Source organism: Alnus glutinosa, chromosome 3 (genome assembly GCF_958979055.1).
Source record: "Alnus glutinosa chromosome 3, dhAlnGlut1.1, whole genome shotgun sequence".
Classification (NCBI taxonomy): domain Eukaryota; kingdom Viridiplantae; phylum Streptophyta; class Magnoliopsida; order Fagales; family Betulaceae; genus Alnus; species Alnus glutinosa.
The window spans coordinates 31464992-31487290 of NC_084888.1; the positions used below are offsets into that span (position 1 = coordinate 31464992).

The 22299-nt window shown below is 35.2% G+C and overlaps 2 protein-coding genes and 1 non-coding gene across 3 annotated transcripts; 2 read left to right on the forward strand and 1 right to left on the reverse strand.

Moving 5' to 3' along the window:
• Positions 1–6596: 6596 nt before the first annotated feature.
• LOC133863350 (uncharacterized) lies at positions 6597–6956 on the forward strand. The gene has a single exon (XM_062299292.1). It carries the CDS (start codon positions 6597–6599, stop codon positions 6954–6956), a length of 360 nt encoding a protein of 119 aa, XP_062155276.1.
• Positions 6957–15668: 8712 nt separating this feature from the next.
• LOC133864871 (probable cysteine protease RD19D) lies at positions 15669–18804 on the forward strand. The gene is made up of 4 exons (XM_062301300.1): positions 15669–16271; positions 17203–17322; positions 17420–17663; positions 18422–18804. The coding sequence occupies exons 1-4, from the start codon at positions 15774–15776 to the stop codon at positions 18691–18693; spliced, it is 1134 nt and encodes a 377-aa protein (XP_062157284.1). The 5' UTR covers positions 15669–15773; the 3' UTR covers positions 18694–18804.
• A 777-nt stretch (positions 18805–19581) lies between these two features.
• Positions 19582–19672, reverse strand: TRNAY-GUA (transfer RNA tyrosine (anticodon GUA)). Its single transcript is given in 2 exon segments — positions 19582–19617; positions 19636–19672. It is a non-coding gene; the product is annotated as a tRNA-Tyr (tRNA).
• Positions 19673–22299: the final 2627 nt, after the last annotated feature.

Sequence of the window (22299 nt, forward strand, 5' to 3'; positions counted from 1 at the left end):
CTGAATATGGCAATTAGACTAGAATCATTCTTTGTTCATCATAAGCATATGTTTGAAATATGAATAAATCAAGTATAATCAATTTCAACTTTTGGTCCTACCATTAATAATTATAAGCTAGTGATGTTAACATGCAGCCATCTTCTTCATGATTTGCTTTTTACTGCAAGAGCTAGGATTGGTCTATCTATTCGAGGCAAGCTTTCTCCGAAGATTACTGGCTCCCTTTCAGTATCTTATCCTCATAAAGCATGTCTTTTTCTTGATTAAGAGCAGGGTTTTTTATTTTTATTTTAAAAAAAAAAAACACTCATGTTATTCCAAATTTCAATGTGTGTTCGTTTGAGTGTTTAATTTTTGAAATTTGAATTGAATTTTTATTTGGTTTGCTAATTTCGAGGTAAATAAAAGGTGTTTGGAGGATTAGTAGAATTTAAATTCTATTTAAAATTGTGTTTGGATGAAAGTTGTATGAGATTGTTTTTCATGGATAACCATGGTAGAAAATGATTGAAGGTATGAAAAGTTGTGTATAATGATTGGTGTTATGAAAATTAGTGTGAAATAAAGATTGAAATAATAATTATTTAATATAAATAAATATGAAAAATTATTATTTAATTATTAATTTATGTAATATCATTGATAACTTGTACCAAGTTTAGAAAAAGCAACCTATTTTTTTCATGCGTCAAACGTACATGGATCTCTGCCTTGGAGTTCGGTTTGTTTTTGAAATCATAGAGGAAATTAGGTATTTTTTAGGTTGAATGCAAGTTCGTATTCAAATTCCCGAATTTGAAAGAAAGAAAGAAAAAAACACCCGGATAGAATTGTTTTTTGGTTTAGCATCCAAACAGACTAAAAGATAATTTTGAAATCCTAAATTACATAAATCATAATCTCATGCTGCCTTTAGTTTATTTGTGTATATATATTTATATACATATTTATATACATACACATAATATAAGATCATTAATATATATATATATATTTTTTTGTTTGAGGGAAAGTTGAACTTTCATTCATACAGACAATATTACAACATTCATCCAATACAACATTCATCCACCCTAAAGGTGTATATTCACTGAGTCAAAGTCTCAAACAAATACAGATAGTTGCTACAAAGAAAATCCGGCCAACATAATGATGCTTCTGCGTTGACATAAACCTTTACTTGAGCAAGGAGCCGATTACACATACTGAGCAAAAGCCAATAACTAGATTAAGATCGTTAATATATGAATTGACGATTAGATTATTTAATATTTGAGTGCATTTATCTAATTATTTAATTAATAAATAGTATGAATTTACAATATATATATATATATATATATATATATATATATATGAATAGCTTATGAACAAGTTCGAACTCCTTTAAAAAAATAAATCAACAAAATGTAAATATATTATAATTTTCAATAATAAACTTAAACTCAGCTGGGGCTAAAAATAAAAATTAAAAATTAAACAAATCAAACTTAAATATTCATATTCAATACTCAATTCAATTACAATAATATAATTGGAATCCTTGTTGTTAGGCGGCTCCAGGAGGTTGCTCGCCTTGTGTGTTATTCACATACGAACTGGATTATGCTCACAAAATATCATAAGATTCTCTTTTCCGGATAACATGGAAGATGATAAACTGGGTACGAGTCTAACCCAAAATACCGACGCTATATTTGGTGCGTCTTTGTTCACCTAACAGCCAACATCGAAATTATCTATTGAGAATTCAACACGTGGATATGGAGCCTTTTTTCAACGTGCTCACTACTACCTTATCCATTTGTATATGGAGCTATTTAAAATTGTGTATTCTTAAATTATGTAAATTTATGATATTGATGTTATTATTAAAATTGATGTGACAGTGATTTTTTTAATTATAAAATTTATTTTTATTGATCTAACAATTAAAAAATTACGTCACATCAATTTTGATTGATGCAACTTGTTGTGTGTATATTATCTCTTATTTTTGCTTGAACTCATTATTTTACTCAAAAGGCTCCCCGTGTGAACGGAAATTTTAATTTTTTTAATGTTTAAAATATTTATAATTAAAGTAACTAATAGATAACAAATCAAAATTATATTATACTAATGTTAATTAGTTAAATAATAAGTTGATAGAATGATTTATTTTAAATTAGAAAACTTAAAAGACTAATTTAAAAAATATTAGTTAATTTTATTTTTTAGAAAAAACCACTCTTAATAATAATAATAATAAAGCTTAGAAATGTTATATAAAATATCTGTATTTCATCCATCAAAATTAATATAGCGTGAATTACGTTACATCAATCATGGTGATGAGCATATACTTATCGTAGATAGCATTTCTTATTTTCGCGTGGATGGGAATTTTTTTACTTTTTTTAATTTATGATATATTTTATAAGCCAAACTAACGAATAGCTAACACATAAGAGTTATATTTATATTAATTGATTTGTTCAAGTGATGATATTTTGTTGATTCATTATATAATAAATTGATAGAATGATTTATTTAAAATTTAATTAATGAAATTGAAATCATTAGTTAAATTTGTTTTTAATTTCTAAAAAAAATTTATTCATTCATTTATAAAATAATAATAATAATAATTAATAAGGCAGGAAGAGTCAGCACCCACTTGGAATCCAAATCAATCAATATTCGAATCTCCGGAATCTTTTCCAACAACTACTTTTAATTACTTGCAGATTAAAAAACATTATATAATACTCTTGAGAAATTTCCACGAAATGGGCCTCAAGTGGAACCGCGCATCAACAAGCCGGGTCAATGAGGTCACCGTCCAATCTGAACATGACGCCAGGCATATGTACGTAATAGAATAACGTAAGATCCCGACAAGGAATATAAAGTAATTTATTCATGGCATTATATATTTTATAATCGGAAGCCGATCAAGATCTACGCAAAATTACGTACATTTTAGACACTTAATTAGTTAATTATCACTTTTATTGCAACATTTCCACCAAAACTTCAATTGAACGATTAAATTATTAATTATTGGAAAGATCCTTGCAACATGTTCAAAGGCGGAACTAAGATTTTTTTTTTTGAGTGAAGTCCGAATTTACGTAAATAAATAAATACATAAATATAAAAATAATATAGTAGAAAGTTAAATCATTTAACCATTTAAGAACATTTCGATGCATTTCCTGTCTCAGGCGGGGAGGGAGATCCTGATCAAAGCTGTGGTTCAGGCAATCCCGATGTACAGCATGAACATTTTCCAATTACCAAAGAAATTGTGCACCAATCTTAACTCCATCATGAGCCGGTTCTGGTGGGGTAGATCAGAGGGGGCAAAAGGCTTGGCCTGGATGAGCTGGAGTCGGTTGGGGGCTGCTAAGGAGAAAGGGGGGATGGGTTTTAGAGATCTGGAGATCTTTAATCGGGCTTTGCTTGCCAAGCAAGGATGGAGACTGTTCAAATTCCCCGAGATGTTGGTTGCTAGAGTGATGAAAGCTAAATACTACCCGAAGGGGGACTTTCTCTCGGCACATTTAGGGAGTCGGCCTTCCTTCGCGTGGAGAAGCATTTTCCAAGCAAAAAGGGTTGTGGAAGATGGGTTACTGTGGAGGATTGGAGATGGGGAAACTGTGAGGATTTGGCAGGATAAGTGGCTCTCGTTCCCCTTAACCTCTCAAATTCCTTCCTCTCAATATAATCTGGATGCTAATTCTAAGGTAAGCAACCTCATTGATAGGACCTCTGGTTGGTGGAATATTCAGCTTCTTCAAGCCATTTTCAGGGAGGATGACATTGCACGGATCTGTCGTATCAGCCCGAGCCCGGACCTAGCCCCTGATACTCCGATCTGGCAGGGGACTGCAAATGGCCAGTTCTCGGTTAAAAGTGCCTATCTATTGGAGCAGCTTCGGAAAAATCAATCCAGGGGAGAGAGCTCGGGTGCTGGCAAGGAGGATAAGTTCTGGCAAAACCTGTGGAGAGTGGATGCTCCGGGGGTGATCACAAATTTTATGTGGAGAGTGGGTAATAACCTCCTCCCAACAAAACTGAACCTTTTCAACAAGAAGGTAATTCCTGCTCCGAATTGCCCCATCTGTTCTCAAGAGCCGGAAGATGCTATTCACATTTTATGGAAGTGCAAATCAGCTATGGCAGTTTGGCAAGAATGTGGTAAGAAAATTCAGAAGATGACTGTTGAGCAAGAGGATGGTAAGGGGCTAATCCAATTTTTGATGGGGAAACTTGAGGGGGAGGAGCTGCTGTTGGCTATGGTGGTGCTCCGGTTGATTTGGTTGAGAAGGAACGCCTTCGTGTTTGAGAAGATGTTCTCACCCCCGGATAGGATTGTCCTTGATGCCCAAAGAATTGTGAGGGAGTTCTCCTCTGCTGTCTCCTCAGCAAACAGCTTCGGCTTAGGGGATTGGATGGCGAATTAATGGGGTGGGGAGCTGGGTGCACCCCACGTGCACCTGGAGGGGAATAGATTTGCTTGGCCTGTTGCCACATTCTGGGTTAGCTGGTGTCTGGGTGGGGGTTTGTCCTCCCCTGTTTCGGATTGTTCATTCAAAATGTTCCCATGTTCTTGATTGATGATTAATGAAGTTCTTCTTTTATCAAAAAAAAAAAAAAAAGAACATTTCCAACCGTATACCTAAACTTTGTATATTAGCTATGTTTAGCTAATATTAGCTAATATAATGAGTTTTTACTCTCCAATAGATTAGGTACAAACTAGGTAAAATGAAAAAATTTGCTACAGTAAATAATAACATATTGAGTAATGTTAAAAATAAGATTTATGTCCTCTCAAAATTAACGTGACTTTTAAAATTATTATTAGATGTGTAATATATCATTATTGGATAATATATATATATTTTTTTTTGATTCAAAGATCCCTTCCAATATAATATATAAGAGACTAAATGGTTTAATGTTCAAGATTACAAAAACTCCCTAATAAACTAAGTCAAAGGCACAGGGAGTAGAGTTTCCTCCACCTAGGCAAACTCAGACTCCAACCATAACAGATCACAGCTGCTATTAAATTACCTAGACAACAAAAGATGCATTTACATTACATAAACCTATGTTTGATTTATGAGAGGGCACACATTTGAGCTATAAAATAGCTTTTATAGACCAAATTTGATCTAAAAAAATAGGGCAGGCTACAAGGGACAACAATTGAAAAAAAGAAAGAAAGTACTATTTCTCCGGCCGACATGAGCACGTTCTCTTGGTTTGAATCCCCATGAGAGACACCATTGCCTTCCCACCTAAACCAGTGGGAGGATGTGAAACAAAATCACAAACTTCCATAGTCGTGTGCAAGATTTGCGAGATAGAAACTAACACACAAGAACTCCTTGCACGATGGTTGCACAAAGGTGAGATCTGGAATTGTCAAGCTGGCCTCGATAGTCGTGTGCAATATTTTCGGGACTGGAACTGCCTCCTCAGTCCTCTCCAAACGCCGAAAACTGTCGCACAGGAACTCCTTGCACGAAGGTGAGATCCGGGTTTGTCGGGATGCTGGCCTGAAACCATCGGACCCCATCATAGTGCCAATCTGATAGTTAAACATAAAGCCCAGCCCTCTAACATCTGTAAGTAGCGGTTGATCTGCCTACCGTCATCGCTATAAGCCACCGTGTGCAACCAAACGTAGAGGGGCCATCAGCATCATCTCTGTAGACACCAAATAGACTACCAGCAAACTTCTCCACTACCTAGCCGTAGAGGGTCCATCAGCCGCTAGCCACCTCCCAAGGGCAAGCCCTAGGATCTCACCACACTGGGACAAGACTATCTTCACCCATGACCATGAAACATTCGTCACAGATTTGGTTTCCTTCCCTGGAGAAACACCACAACAAAAACATAAAACTACATCTCCATCTCCATCCTAGAAAAGGACGAGACAAAACTACATTCTCCTAAAAGGGGACAACGTCGCCCTAAGAGAAAAAACACCCTACCAATTTCTAAAAATGCAAACACAAACACAAAACACCATGGGAGGAGGGAAGCCTCAAAAAACAATGCTTTTTTTCTTTGTTCTCTCTCTCACAAAATAACTGCTACATAACCCTTTGGCTTAACATACCTCTATTTCCTTTCATTTTTTGGGTATCATTATTGGATTTTGATTCAATGGCAATTTTAAAAGCCAAATAAATTTTAAAATGCAATAGTGAAGCCAAATAAATAATGGAAAAGGGTATTTATTCCAAAAATGCAATAGTGAAGCAACAAACTTTATGGTGCTGCTGGTGGAGATGGGGAATAAACTAAGTAAGGCCAATGTGGAATTAATGGTGGTTACTGCACGTCGTATTTGGTTTCGGAGAAATACTTTGGTCTTTGAAGGTGTGTTCATAGATCCAAATGAAGTCTATGCTGAGGCCGAGGTGTAGCTTGAGGAATTTTAGATATGTAATATGCAGGAAATGCTTCCTTCGACTGGGGGATATGACCCACGTCCGGCTAGGTAGCAGAAATGGTCCCCTCCTCCAACAGATTTGTTTAAGATTAACTAGGGCACAACTCTTAACATCAACGAGGGGTGCATTAGCATGGGAATTGTTGCAAGGAACTGTATGGGAGAAGTCCTGAGAGCTAAAAGTGTGATGAGACCAATAATGGTTGACCTGAAGATAGCGAAAGCAATGGAGGCACTGTGGGCCATTTTGTTTTGCAAGGAGGTCGGTTTCTTCAATGTCATTATAGAAGAGGATGCAGCACAGGTGGTAAATGAGATAAACTCTCCTCCTTCATATCTCTCTAATACTGGGCATTTCATTGAAAGTATTGTTAAGGAAATAAATAGGATTCGTAGTGTTAAATTTGGTCATGTTCATAGAGAACTAAATGGTGCAGCACACGTCTTAACTAAGGTGGCGATAGAGCAGAAGATGAACATGGAATGGTTATAAGAGAGTCCTGCATGTATTTGTAGTATTATTTGTCACGCCCCCGTTTTGGGATATAAGGGAAACGTGAGTTTGAGTACTAAAATCATATAAATGGAAGCGTGCATTTATAACATATAAATTTAAAACTCCTATTTTATTAAACCTTTCTATTAATAATTCTTTACAAAGTCATGACCTCCAAAAGGAACAAAACATACTATACAATACTAGGGTTTGGCCAGTTCATCACGAACTATCGCTCTCCGCAAGGTCTACGCCCTTACAAGAAAAAGACTTCGTCTTACAGTTGTCATCTGGAAATGGGTGGAGGAAAAAGGGGTGAGTTCGACAACTCAGTAAGGAAAATACAACACTAGGGGAATAAAACATGTGATAAACCTTTATGCCATAATCTTTAGTCATGCATAATGACAGATTTATTCTACTCACTAATAAGAATTATTTTCACATATGATGAATTGCATAATGTAAATTGATTTATAACCTAAACCAATAGTATGTTGATTTTAATTTATTTTAGACGAATTAAGTGTTTTTGAGTATATTATAATTTACGATAATGTTTAAAAGTATGAATATGATATGTGATTTTAGATTGTGTATAAGTTCAAGATTCAAGTTATGAATAGTTGTCTGAGATGTGATATGCTAGGCTGTTTATGTTTTATAAGAAAATACATATTAAAGCATGATTCATAAAGTGAAATGTATTGTTTTAGGACAGGTGGCATGGCATATGAACAATTAATAGAATTTGAAGAATATGAATAATGGTATAAAAATGACAGTTTATAAATGAGAATGATAGTTTATTATGATCCATTATATTCTTTTTATCAGTTTTCTCTTTAATCCTTTCTCTGTGGTTTAACCCTTTATAGACTCTAAACCGCTGTTACCCGTGAGCGGAGCACGTTGGCTTTTGTCACACAGACCTATGGACTCAGCCTGTCGTCACAGGGGAGAGCCGGTTCCGAGTTGGGGATCTTCCCTAGGTGAAGGCCAACATCGGCTGGTAGCACACACCAACACATGGTATGCTTGCCATGCTACCCTATGGGTACCAATCCTAGCTGTAATAGTGCCTCAGGGTTAAACAGTTACTGCACATGAACGATTTTCTGTAATACTGTAGGCTCTGCTTTATCTGTATACTTTATTTCAAAACTGTAAGAGCCGTTTTCATAACTATAGTCATGTGCAGAATTTAACTTTAGAATCTCTTTTCTTTCAAAACTGTATTCTTGAATAGAATCATATACTTTGGAATTCTCTGTAATCATATCTTTCAAATGCTCTCTTTTTCATCATTGTAGGTATGCATAATTCATAACTTTGAAATACCTTTGATCATATATGCATAAATCAAAACTTTAAAATGCTCTTAATCATAACTGTAATTTATGCACAAATTCTTGAATAATAACATATGAGTAATAAAAGCTTGTCATTAAAAATCACATACGTAAATGCTTTGTAAAATCCCCAACACTTTTTCAAAAGATTTATAATAAAATCTTGTTGGGGGTTTTTCGGTGTTGTATCCCCTTACCTGGACTTTCCATTAGCGTCAAGGTCGAGCTTCTACCTAAATAAAACACGAGGATAAAATTTAGCTGAGCGTTCTGAAATTCAGTTTCTAAGACTTTTAATTAGATTATCCTATATGTATATTCTATAAACGAAATCTCTATCCAATTAACATAATTCATAATTATAAATTAGCATCACTACTTAATAAACCAAATCCTTAACTCTTAGAAATTTCAACAAAAATTACAGCCTAAACCCAAAGCCAAAGAATCAACTAAAACTATTTTACCCACCAACTCACCAAATTCCTCAAACAACATCAAATCCATAATATACCCAATCCAAAACCCTCACTCCTAAATTATTTCAGAATCCTTTTAAACACTAAAAAAAAAAAAAAATAATCCTTAACTACAATAATTAATAACAAATCTCCAAAACACTCATCAACAAAGGATAGTATTTCAACTAAGATCAACAAACAGGAACCACAATACCCATACAATCAGTTTATAAATAGAATCCAGAAATCACCAAACATAACACTCACGACTTATCTTACTTCCAGAACACCCCAACAGACCATTCAAATATTCTAACTAACAAATACAATCTTTCCAACGATCAACCCTCAATCTTAACAATAATCATAATCCAGAAAATCATTAAACTCTCAGTAAATCAACAACTATGAATCAAATCATAAAAATTATTTACCTTGATAATTTCCAGTACTAATATTCAAATATAAGTTAATACCCAAAATCTTCCAAAATTTTCAACCAAAAACAAGAATACCCATCACCAAAACTTCAACCAAATCAGCTAAAATTCATCAACAACCCAACCATAATCATTACACCCACTGTCAACTACCCAAATCAAGAACCAATCAGCCAAAAATTCCAAAATACCCAATTAGCCAAAGCACACCAAATCAGTAGAAATCTAAATCTAATTCAAAGTATTTTAGGACTAAATTAGTAATAATCACAATAAACATATATTTATAAATTTCTTCCTAAAATCTCACGGTTTACTGGAAATCTTACCGAAAATTACTACCCAACTGCCGGAAAGATCAACCCACGGTCGACCCACCGGAAAACCATAGAAAACAACCGAAAAGCGCACCTCCAAAAACTGCTGGATCCCCTCTGCCTCGCCGGAAACCAGCCTTCAAGTCACCGGGTCTCAGATCAACGAGTCACTGAGTCACGGGTTCACTGGTATCGCCACCGGAACCGCCAGAAATCGCCACTGGAAGCCACCGGATCTCTCTCTCGGGTTCGATATGGGTTGCGCACACACACACACACAGGTCACGGATTCTGGGTTATGGGTCACGGCCTTGATGGGTTCGGGGTTATGGGTTAGGCCGGAAAACACCTGAGCCCACCGGAAATCGGCTTGTCTCGCCGGAAATCGCCTCCTCCAACGACCCATAGAAAACCCACCGGAAACCGCACCTTCACTTCGCCGGAAATCAGTTCTGCCTCGCCGAAAATCGCGCTCCAGACCACCCACCGGCGTCATCCGTTCTGCCTGCGTTGTCCGTCGACGGATCGGGACCCACGGCTTGGGTCACCGGTCGGTGCTTCTCCCGACTCTCACTCTCGATCTCTCTCTCTCTAATCTCTCAATCTCTCTCGGTCTCTCATCTCTGCTTCTCTCTCTCTCTACAACTCTCTCTGTCGGCATCTCTCTCTGTCTCACCGTGTCTCGGGTGGAAGGAAAGAAAGAAGAAATGAAGAAGGAAGAAGAGAGAAAGAAAAAGTAACGAAGAAGGAAGATGCAGAAAATAAAGAAGAGAGAAAAAAATTTTAATAAACAAGACAACTTGCACGACAAGTTGTGAATTTTTTTTTTTTTTTTTCTACTTATTGAATAAGTTAACTTAACTTACTCCATAAGCTTCTTTTTCTTTTTTCTTTTTTTTTTTTTTTAAAAAAAAAAAAAAAAAAAAAAAAAAACCAATTAAAAAATCTGGGGTATTACATTATTGATAGGGAAAAGTTTTGTCCCTAGATTCCACGCTAGTTGGGATCACTTGTTTTGATGTCTGTTTTTTTTATCTATAATATGATGAGAATTTTCGTTCAAAAAAAAAAAAAAAAGCCAAATAAATTTTGAGATGATTCAAAGATGAGATAGGTATTCTTTTTAGCATTACTCAAACCTCTCGATATTTATTGAAACACACTAGATGAATAAAATAATAATTTTCAACAGTCAATTTTTGGTTGTTCATTGTTTCTACATCGCTGGAGAAAACAAGAGACGGTGTTGGATCCACTCAACACCAAATAGGTATTCACAGTGGATTAAGATTCTCTATAATTAATTGTTTGAATTTAAGAGAATTCGGTTAGGTTATTGTAAGAGACCACTTTTGGAATTCACCTGACCGAATAAGTAGTTGGGCATCCTAATTTTTATTTGATGAGGTGAATTTTATAATTGGTTTATCATAATCACATGTCCGAATTATCTCAAATTCGGATAGAAGATCGTAATCCACCGTCCACTGACCACCGTTGCTAGCATATGGATCTTGTGCCAACACCATGTCGTCTTCAAGGGCATTGGCGCCAATATCTGTGTCCTCGCCGATCTCCTATACTCCACCGCCGCAGGAGATCGGTGTTGTCCCGTCGTACTGGGCCTTGGTTGGGCCCCCTGGGCAATTCCTTCACATATGAGATATTTGGAGCGAACTTCTTCGTACACATCTCGATCTCTCTGTAACTCTTTATACTCCACCATTCTCTTCCACACCTCAATCTCCGCCTAAATATGTGTCATCCTCAGCAAATTATACTTCCTCTTCTCTATTTTGGGTGCGTTTAAGATTGCGATTTCATAGATAAAAAGTGCGATTTTAAACTAAATCGCAGAAAATGAACCGTTTGAGAATTGCGTTTTTAAAAAATTGCAATTTGAAAACGTTGAAAACTGCATTTTCAAATCACAGACAATGTAGTGCTTTTTTGAAAACGCAGAATTTTAAAAAGCTAACCTGTGATTTTAAAGGCCAAACTGCGATTTTGTTAAATGCTTAACTGCGTTTTTGAAAATCACTTTTTCAAATTGCACATTTTAAAATCGCTATTTTTAAATTGCACTTTTAAAAATCGCAAACCCAAATGACCCCTTCCTTGAATTCCAATTTCACTTCTTGGCTGCTCCTTTTGAATAGACCCTTAAAGAACAATGAGGCAATTCGGGGTGGGTCTTAAATGAAGATTCTTGGGCACGATTCTAATGGCGTAACTTGGTGGATTTCGTTTATGGATGTGTAGGAATTCATGGAATTCTCAAGGTTTTTTGACGAAGGGGAAAGCTACCTTCCTGACATTTTGCAACATCCCATCATTTGAGTCACTCCTTAAATTGACGCTGCATTGAGGAAGGAGTTGAGGTTATGAAAAAAGCACTTTGATAACGGTGTTTGATAAAAGTGTTGGAAAAATATAATAAAAAAAAAACAGAAATAATATTTAAAAGGAAATAGAGAAAAAAATTAGAAAATTTGTTTAAGTGTGTATAAATAATAATAATAAAATAATTAAAGTAGAAAATTACACTTTTTGGGTAGGTATTTACATTATGATGTTGGAGAGGCTTTTATTGAAGAAGTTGAGGATGCTATTGAAAAACGCCATCAAGTTGGACAAACATGTTGTCACCAACAAAGAAACCAGCAGCACCTTGTTGCTGCTATTTTAGGTTTCTTTTCTTTTTCGTTTCTTTGTAGAGTTTAAATTTTAAGGTTAAATACGTTTTTGCTCCCTATGATAAAGGCAGGTGGTGAGGTTGGCGTTGCCAAAGATGGGCGGCAGTTGTCATTGGTGGGGGGATGGTCGGAAGCAAGAGGGGAAGGGGGAGCCATTTTGCCCAAAGGGGTTGGCTCCTTCTGATTTAATTATTTAATTATTTAATTATTTATTTTTTAATGCATAGGATATGTGTCAACACCTCTAAGATGTTGACGTGAACTTCCGTCAATTTTTAGACGGAAGTTTAAATTGAGGTATCATCTCCGTCTTTAGTAATAAACAAGTTACCATCTACAATACGAAATGAACCACAAAAAAATAAAAATAGAGGTAATGGCAACAGAGGAGAGAGAAAGACGACGTCAGGGAGAGAAACAATGGAGAGAGTCGCCAACGGCCGTGAGAGAAGATAGGGGTGGTTGTGCCACCACACCCACCAAATTATGGCAGTCACACGGCCACCCGACAAGAACCGCATACCTACACAACCAATCCCAACCAATTTGAGGTGACTGGACAGACACCTTAACCATATAAGATGGAATGCTGACTTGACAGCTTTCTATTGGATAGTGCGAACAACTGGATTTATACTTGGTTTTTATTGACTTTAAACTCTTCTATTTATTATTTTCTCTTTTTACCTCTTTAATAGAAGAAACCCATCTCACTGACACTGGCATCGACACCAACACCGCATGAGATAATGATCATTGTGACCAGCTGACTCTACAAGAATTACGAACGTAGGTTCTTAATTTGGGCCCCGTTTAATAACCCCCCTCCCCTCCCTTTATGGGAGAATTTTTTTGTTGAGTGAAACTAAAAAGTGATTGATGTGATATAAAGTAGAAAGAATTTATATGGAAAAGTAGAAAAATTTTGTATTGTAGTGAGTTTTATTATTTAAATAATAATAAAAAATTGTTGATGTGATATAAAAAATAAAAAAATGTTAAAAATGTTTTGAAATAAATGTTTTTTGGGAGAAGTAGAAATAAGGAGAGAGGGAGGGGAGACGGTTATTAAACGGGAAGAGATGATTTTAGAGGGATAGCTTGAGCAAACACGCATAGGGTGAAAAAGTGCCTGCCCCTCAATTTTCTAATCCTGACATTTCCATTACATGGGCTCCTATAACATTACAGACTGGTTCACAAAAGTCATTATCATTTTTGTTGAAATTTTTAATAAAATGTAAAATATAAAATAAGAGAAGCAAAAGCAAAAAGAGAGAGACAAAAATTTGAGGTGGTTCGATTCATCTTTAGAGGCATACCTCTACTACTAGGAAGACATCGATAAAATTACATCTTTATTGAATAACTTGAATATAATAAACGAGGTGAGTTTGAAAAGGATATTAGACACACAACTATGATAAATATATAATAAAATAAAAAAATAAATAAATAAAATGAAAAAAAAAAAAAATTGGAGGAGCCAATTTTTTTTTTTAAAAAATGAATAAAAATTAATTTAATTTAATTTTTTTAGATTTTTTTTTTTAATGGAGAACCTTTGGCTTGGGGCATGCTAAGGAGTAGCTCCGGCCTTGAGACCAATTATATATAAATATATATATACACACTAATGAATTGTTTTTTTTTTTGTTTTTTCTCAAATTGAGTTTGTTAAGAAAAATATTAGTTTATCCAAGTCCATCAAAATAACTTGGGCCCAACCGGTTCATCCGGCCCGACTACTTGACCCGGGCAACTGACCCAGGTACCTAGATACCCCTACGCCTGCATGCATCTCGGGATTACCCGAAATTTAAGGGACATGACGCACGATACAAAACTAGATCGTGCGCCCGAAACTTCACCAATGACATGTCACCCATAAAGGATCGTGCGCTCGAGATAGGCGGTCGTGGAACCCGAAATATCCGTGCCCCTGAAGCCACGTTTTCTTCAACTACTGATCCCCGCATATACAAGGAACTATCTTAATTGCTCCTCAATCTCTATAAATACCAGAGTCTCTTCAGATGTTGAGGTACACTCTTGATCTCATTAACATTACTCTCAAACAATACACTTATTTAAGCATTGGAGCAGGATTGTCGGCATCCATCGACGCAGCTTTTACTTGCAGGTTTCCAAGAAGGAGCTATCGGCGAATTATCGATCGACATGTCACCTACTGGAATACTGTATCAAAAGAGTCAACTCATTTTGAGTTGGTTCAGTGATTTGCCATCCTTTTTTTTGGGTGACTGAGTGATTAAGTGAGTTGACTCGCTAAATTCAACCAGGCAATTTGGAATTTGATTAGGCCACTAGCGAGAAGCAGGTGACAGTTGGCAGTGGCAGAAGTGTTGGCGATAGCACTATTGACGCCTTGACAGTGATAGTGGTCAGTGATGACAGCAAGTCAGCAATAGCTGCTAGTGATGGGGCCAATGGTGGACGGTAGCAACAAAGGAGAGGCGGCGATGATAGTGCCTATAGACGATGGGTGGTCGGGCCAACAAAGCGCCAATGGACTGGCCGACTGGGCCACTAATGTAGGTTAAAAAATTGCTTCTCTTGGCTGGCACAATGTAGATTAGGGCTAGCTTGTGAAACTCGTATTAGTGTTTTTATACCAAAATAAGAGCCAGATGCATCAATTTATAATAAAATGTAAATAGAAGGGGAGAAGCGGAAGCAATGAGGGAGACAAAAATTTAGGGTTATTCGGCTGTTGAAAATAAGTACGCTAGTAATTAACGAGGGTCACATCTAAAAGAGTTTTGGGCCGTTGAAAATAAAAAAGAATTTTTAAACATTTTATCAACACAGGCGCTTAATTTTTAATTCTGATTTGTACTTGCAATTTCTTGATAATAATATTAATAAATCGGCAAGTTTAATGGGTTTGTTTGGGGATGAACTTGCCATGAGACGATAACGTGCTGCAACTATTATTATTTTTTTTCACATTTTTTAATAATAATTAACATTAAAATATTTTTATTTTTTTCACTTTTTATATCATATTAATAATTTTTTATTATTATTTAAACAAAAAAATTATTATAATACAAATTTATTTTACTTTATCTCACATTATTACTTTTTATTAATTTTAAAATTTTAAAAAAAAAAAAAAAAAAAACATTCGTCAAACAAAAGTCGGATGTTTCCTTTCTTGTCTTTGTGATTACGTACGTTCCATGGAGCAGCGAAATCCCCAGAAAAATGTAACGTAACACATAGAAAGCATACACGTGTCTATTCAAAAAAAGAAAGAAAAAGAAAGCATACACGTGGACAGGAGATGCCACGCTACGTACGTGCCGGTGTTCCACGTGTTCAACACCTAACACTAGGTCTGCATGCGACCGCTGCCCCATACTCGTATTAATTTACGGAAATATTCTCGATTCCCGATCTGTAGTAAAACCTTAGTGACGGCAAAACCGGAAATAGCCGTCATCGGAGAAAGTATTCATACTCTCTCTCTCGTTGCTCACATCGAGGCCAAGAGCAAAGAGCTAGCGCACTAACTGTGGAAGATGATAAGGCAAGGCCCGACTCTAACATGCACGGCGGTTGTCGCAGCCGTAGCCTGCGCACTAACCCTCTCTGTAGCTCTCCATGACACCGACACGGACACCCCACAAAACCCAAACATATTCCAAGTCACGGACAGAACATTCTTGGACAATGATTTGCTGGGCACCGAGAGGAAGTTCAAGGTTTTCATGGAGGAGTACGAGAAGAGGTATGCTACGAGAGAGGAGTACCTGCACCGCCTTGGGATATTCGCCAGGAACATGGTGAGAGCCGCCCAGCACCAAGCGCTCGACCCCACGGCAGTCCACGGGGTCACGCCGTTCTCCGACCTCTCCGAGGAGGAGTTCGAGCGGCTGTACACCGGCGTGAGAGGTGGGCCTCGCATGGGTGTTGCGGTTAAGGAAAGTGGACCATTGCTGAAGGAGGAGGAGGTTTCTGGCTTGCCCGAGAGCTTTGACTGGCGAGAGAAAGGAGCCGTTACTGAGGTTAAGATGCAGGTGAAACTTGTTAAACCATTGATTATCTCACCAAAAAAATTAAAGCTAATTGTAGAATTTAACAATCTAATTAGTATCTTACATATATAATAAATTTAATTATTTAATAAAAATTATTATACCAATCAATTACACATTTACTAGTTATTTATTTATTTATTTTATGTTTTTAATTATGTTATACACATATATACAAATAATTTAAATATAACCGGAGTTTGATTGTATATCCCGTATATATTTCGATTAAGAACAATTAAGATTAATAAAACAAAAGAAACAAAAATTAACTATGTATTTCTAGAATTGTTTGTAGGTCTTCATTAATTTCAGTTAGTATATAGAGACTTATTGAGAGTTCAAATTATACTATGATTTTGAAATAGACATTATTTGCCAAAAAAAAGAGAGAAAGAAATAGAAATAGACATTCATGATACCACTAAAGATTAAAGGTTTAATTTGAAATTAAGGTTTTATACGTTTACCTTAAATCTTTTTTATTTCATCTTCATTTGGTTAGAAATTTTAATAATTAAAACTTTTATTTTCTTTCTTTTGCTAATTTATCCTTTCGAAACAAAAACATTAATAAAAAATCCAAACATAAAACATGAAAATGTAAAAACAATTTTTACTTTTATATCGCATCAAAATACATAAAAATAAATAAAAATAAATAAATAAAATTAATAAACATACTCAAATGCAACATCCATACTCAAATGCTTTCGAGTTCTCATAATTTCATAAACATTCTAGTCCAACATCAGCCCGTCGTTGGTGGTGTGGGGATCGATATTGGGCTGACCCAAGATTCAAATTCGGAGTGGCTTCTTATGTTTGATCCTATTAAGACCAACAAAATTAATTAAGGTGGTAGAAAGGAAGCAGGGCAGGCAATAATTTATGCTTGTTTTTGTTGATACAGGGTGTATGTGGATCATGCTGGGCTTTCAGCACTACAGGAGCTGTTGAAGGAGCCAATTTCAAAGCCACCGGGAAGCTTCTCAATCTCAGTGAACAACAGCTTGTTGATTGCGACCACGTGGTCAGCTGCTTTTCCTACAAGTTTCTTATAAACTGATCGATCACACGAATATCACTATATTAATGATCATTTTTTAATCTCTCTTTTTCTCTGTTAGTGCGATGCGACGGAGAAGACGGCGTGTGACAATGGATGCCACGGAGGCCTCATGACAAATGCATACAAATATTTGATGGAGGCAGGAGGATTAGAGGAGGAGAGTTCATACCCCTATACAGGGAAACAGGGTGAATGCATGTTTAAGTCGGAGAAAGTAGCCGTTAGAGTCGTCAATTTTACAAACATTCCTATTGATGAGAATCAAATTGCAGCATATTTAGTCAACCACGGTCCTCTTGCAGGTAATCTTCCATGTATTGGTTGATATTACTTTTTTTTTTTTTTTTTTGACCTTTTCCACGTTGTAGCACAAAATCACATAAACTATATGTTAAATTTAACTAATATGGTAAAATTATACTCTTAACAAGTGAAGTTTAACCTATTAAATATTTGACTGAAATACGAAGTAAACTATAAAGTTAGAGTTCAAACTTATGACATCTGAAATAACTCAAAACCTCTCGCGTTCTTATTTTTTTTTTTTTTTTTTTGCGTCTGCTTTTCATCTTATATTTTACATATATCTTTACACCATGGTAGTTTTGGCAATCCCAAAAAAAATTTGAATTTTTTATAAAAACATTATTTTTCATACTATGGCCCCTAATAGGGGCGGAGCCGGCCAGCATTTGGAAGTGGGGGGCCAAATTGGGAAGAAAAGAAATTTGGGGGGCAAAATTAAAAAAACAAAAAACAAAATAAAATTTGGGGGTAAAATTTAATTTATTATTATTATTTTTGGGAAACCTGGGAGCTTGGGGGGCCAGCCCCAAGCCCCTTGGTGGCTCCGCCCTTGTTCTCATCATTGACTTTTTCACCCCAAATAGGTAAATGATTTAGCTTTTTACGGTTGTACGTGTCTATAGCAAATTAGAGAACTTTTATATTAAGAAGAAAAATTATTTTCAAAGATGATTTTATAGATATGTAACTTTTGTATACCGTTATAGTTTATGTTTTAAGTTTAAGACCTGTCGGCTTGATGTTTGAAATTCAGTTGGGTTGAATGCGGTGTTCATGCAAACGTACATCGGTGGTGTGTCATGCCCGCTTATTTGTGGGAAGAGATGGGTGAATCACGGTGTGTTGCTTGTGGGGTATGGTGCGAAGGGGTTCTCCATTCTTAGGTTTGGGTTCAAGCCGTATTGGATCATCAAGAATTCATGGGGCAAGAAATGGGGCGAAAATGGCTATTACCACCTTTGCCGGGGCGGCGGCATGTGCGGAATGAACACAATGGTCTCTGCAGTAGTCACTCAAGTCTCCTAAACACAAGTTTTTTATTTATGAAGTTTAATTAAACAAATACTGTGTAATGTCGAATTATACAGTTTTTGAATTCTGCTTGTTTGGTATAAATGCTGCAAACAATTACATTTATCGAACAAATAAATTTATGTATGCCTTTTTTGTATTGAACGGGGAAACTGACCCTTTTAATGGTGCGTTTGGGATTGCGATTTCGTAAATAATAAGTGCGACTTTAAATCAAATCGCAGAATATAAATTATTTGGAAATTGCATTTTTAAAAATTACGATTTGAAAACGCAGAAAATTTACTTTTTTAAATCACAGGTAAGATGATGCTTTTTTGAAAACGTAAAATTTTAAAGGTTAATTTGCGATTTTAAAGGTTAAATTACGATTTTGCCAATTGCTTAATTGCGTTATTAGAAATTACTTTTCAAAATTGTAATTTTAAATCGCACTTTTTAAAATCACAAATTCAAACGACCATAAATAGGGATTGTCCTCAAAACATTTTATATGAATGGAGCGTCTCCTCCAACCAAACATTTTCTGCCCCTAGACCTCTTTTTATTGGGGTCAATTTTTATATCTAATGGAAGATTAAAGCAGTTTTGTTCAAAAAAAAAAAAAAAAAAAAAACTTAAATGGAATGAATTTTGTTTAGGTGTTAAAAAAAAAAAGTGCATTTTTTTTTTATTAAAAAAGAGAATAAAATTAAATTTGAACAGTTAAAAAAAAATTACACGGACATTTGAAAATTTATATGAATGGAGCGTGTCCCAATTCCATACCACTATACCAGCCCATGGTTTAGTGTAAAGGGTCATTTTAGATTTGAATTTGTCGGTCGTAGCTTCGAAGGTTGGAAAAAACAAAAGAAGAAGAAATTGAAGTTGCAAAAGACTTCCGACCTGCCGGATTCGAACCAGCGACCTAAGGATATCGACAGGACAAACCCACTACAGTCCTCCGCTCTACCAACTGAGCTAAGGTCGGTTTGTTCATTTTGGCGGATATATTATATTTATTTGTTTACACATAGACCAAACCTACCATCTTTGGCCCACTTCATTTATTTATTTATAAATTGAATTGTCAATTTGTCGTAATTAACCGTTACATCTAATTTATTTACATCTTTCTTTGTTTTCCAACAAGCACCTACTGTTATGTCTCGTAGCTCGCTCTTGAATTTGAAAAAAAAAAAAAAGGATTTAGCTTCTTATTCTTTACTAGTGATTGTTAACTTTTATGAATTAATGGTAGGAATTTACACAATTTTTGAGTCTTTTGTCAAACTATAAGTTTGAAAATAATTTATAGATCTCTTCTTTGTTCATTGAACACGTTTAAGGATGCGTTTGAGATTGCAATTTCATAGACAATAAATGCGATTTTAAACCAAATTGTAAAAAATAAATCGTTTGTGAACTGCTTTTTTAAAAATTGCGATTTGAAAACGTAGAAAATCTGTTTTTTCAAATCGCAGGTAAGATGTTGCTTTTTTGAAAACGGAGAATTTTAAAAGCTAATTTACGATTTTAAAGGTTAAATTGCGATTTTACCAAACGCTTAACTGCGTCTTTAAATATTAATTTTTTCAAATTGCACTTTTTAAAACTACAAACCCAAACAGGCCTTAAATAAAAAGGTTACAAGACTTAAACTATAACTAGTACTCCTATTCACTATTCAGCTGGGAATTACTCTGCATGACTTAAGTGTTATACTAAAACAAGGACTCGTAAGTAAAAGATTCACATTTTGCTACTACATGATAAGAAATAAAACTACTACTATTATAATACTAAATCCTAATGTAATTAGACATCTACTACCTACTACTAGTAATTATCATAACACCTACCAAGCTTGAAATTCCTGTTGTGCAAATTCTCATGGTACATGTAGATTGATATGTATGAATAATCCAAAAATTTGAAAAAGATAAGAGATTTGTGAGAGGGGCTTGCTATTTAATATTCTTTTATTTTTTATTTTTGAAAATCAGTCATTAAATCCGTAAGACTTATATATGCATATTCAATAGTTGATTTTAAAATAGGGAGAATAAGAGAAGGATGAGAATATAAAATAAGTTTTGCCTTATATTAACTAAATAGACACAATCAGGGGCGGAGTCAACATCTAAAACTTGGAGGGCTAAATTGAAGAGAAAAAAAAATTAGGGGGGGGGGAGGAAATTAAAAAAAATAATAAAAAATTAGGGGTAAATTTTTAAATTTAATTTTTTTTTTTTGGGAAAGCCAATATAAAGGTTTTAGAGCGTATGGTGAAAATGCTCCAAGAGATAGAATTGTAACGTTCATTTGCTCTAAATAGCTTAAGATGAAACTCCACCTACTTATTAGGCAGGCAACCACTATCGCTTTGGTATTCTCTTTTTATTTTTTATTTTTTCTCTCTCATTTTTTTATTGTCTTTTCTCTTTTGATGGTTTAAGAAAATAATTAAAAAAAACTGAAAAAAAAATATTTAAAAAAAAATAAAGAAATGAATAAAAACTTTGTTTAAAGTTGTATTAAAACAATAATAAATAAAGTAAAAAATTATACTTTTTAGTTAAGTTAAAATGCATGGAGATATCTTAACTCTTAAGACTGTCTGAATTTATATAAATCCAGTCCTCATTCTACATATGCCACTGACTGAAAAAGTATCACAAAAAGTAGAGATAAAATTGGCAATTAGTCGGTCCTACAAATATCACATGCGCAAACGATGAACATCCATTACAACTATAAAAGGTTTCCCATCAATGGAGAATCTATAAAATGACCAACGTACCCACTAAGATCTCTTTCGATTTACGTATATCCTCGTGGTAGGTGGAGGGTAGTCATGTCATTCAGTTCATATGGCACCTAAGGGTCTATGGCCTATTTATCCAAAAAAACACATCCACATCGAGGACAAAGTGGTTCAGAACACTTAGCAAAACATTAAGCAAAGACAAGAGAATACCGCGAACAAAACAAGAAACTTACAAAGAGAAAAGAGAAAATGTCGTTCTAAACCTTATGTTACTTGTTGCCGGTTACCACCCAAAACCATTCATCAGAAATTTGTTGTATTCTCTCTCTGTCTCTGTCTCTGCATAAATACCTGCAACATAAATTCTCCTGTAATATGTGCACGACAAGGTGTAACAAGCTCACCAGGGAGCTTGACATGTGGTTGATGTTGACTGACACGTGTTGGGGTACGTGGATGCTAGGGAAGGAAACTAGTATAGCTCATCAAAGCTTCAAGGCTATATGGAATAAACGTTGCCGTTTATAGTTGTTTGTAAACGATGTCGTTTAGTTTGAATTTCTGTTAAGTGTTCAAATAATTTCATTCACGCAGGTCTCTAGGGAATTTTTATATAAGGGACGAGAGACGTGAGGAATGGGCATTCAGGTTGATTGTAAATCGAATTTGGATCTGGAGGCTGGCTGGCTCCTCGAATTGCCAATTGTTCTTCGTGAACCCTAATTGATCAATTTCAGTTCTTCTTCATTTCTCCATTCTTTCTCTCAATTCTTTCTTCTCATTCTTTCAATTTTGTCCTAATCAGTAACAGACCTTGGACTGTTACAAGTGGTATCAGAGCCAGGTTC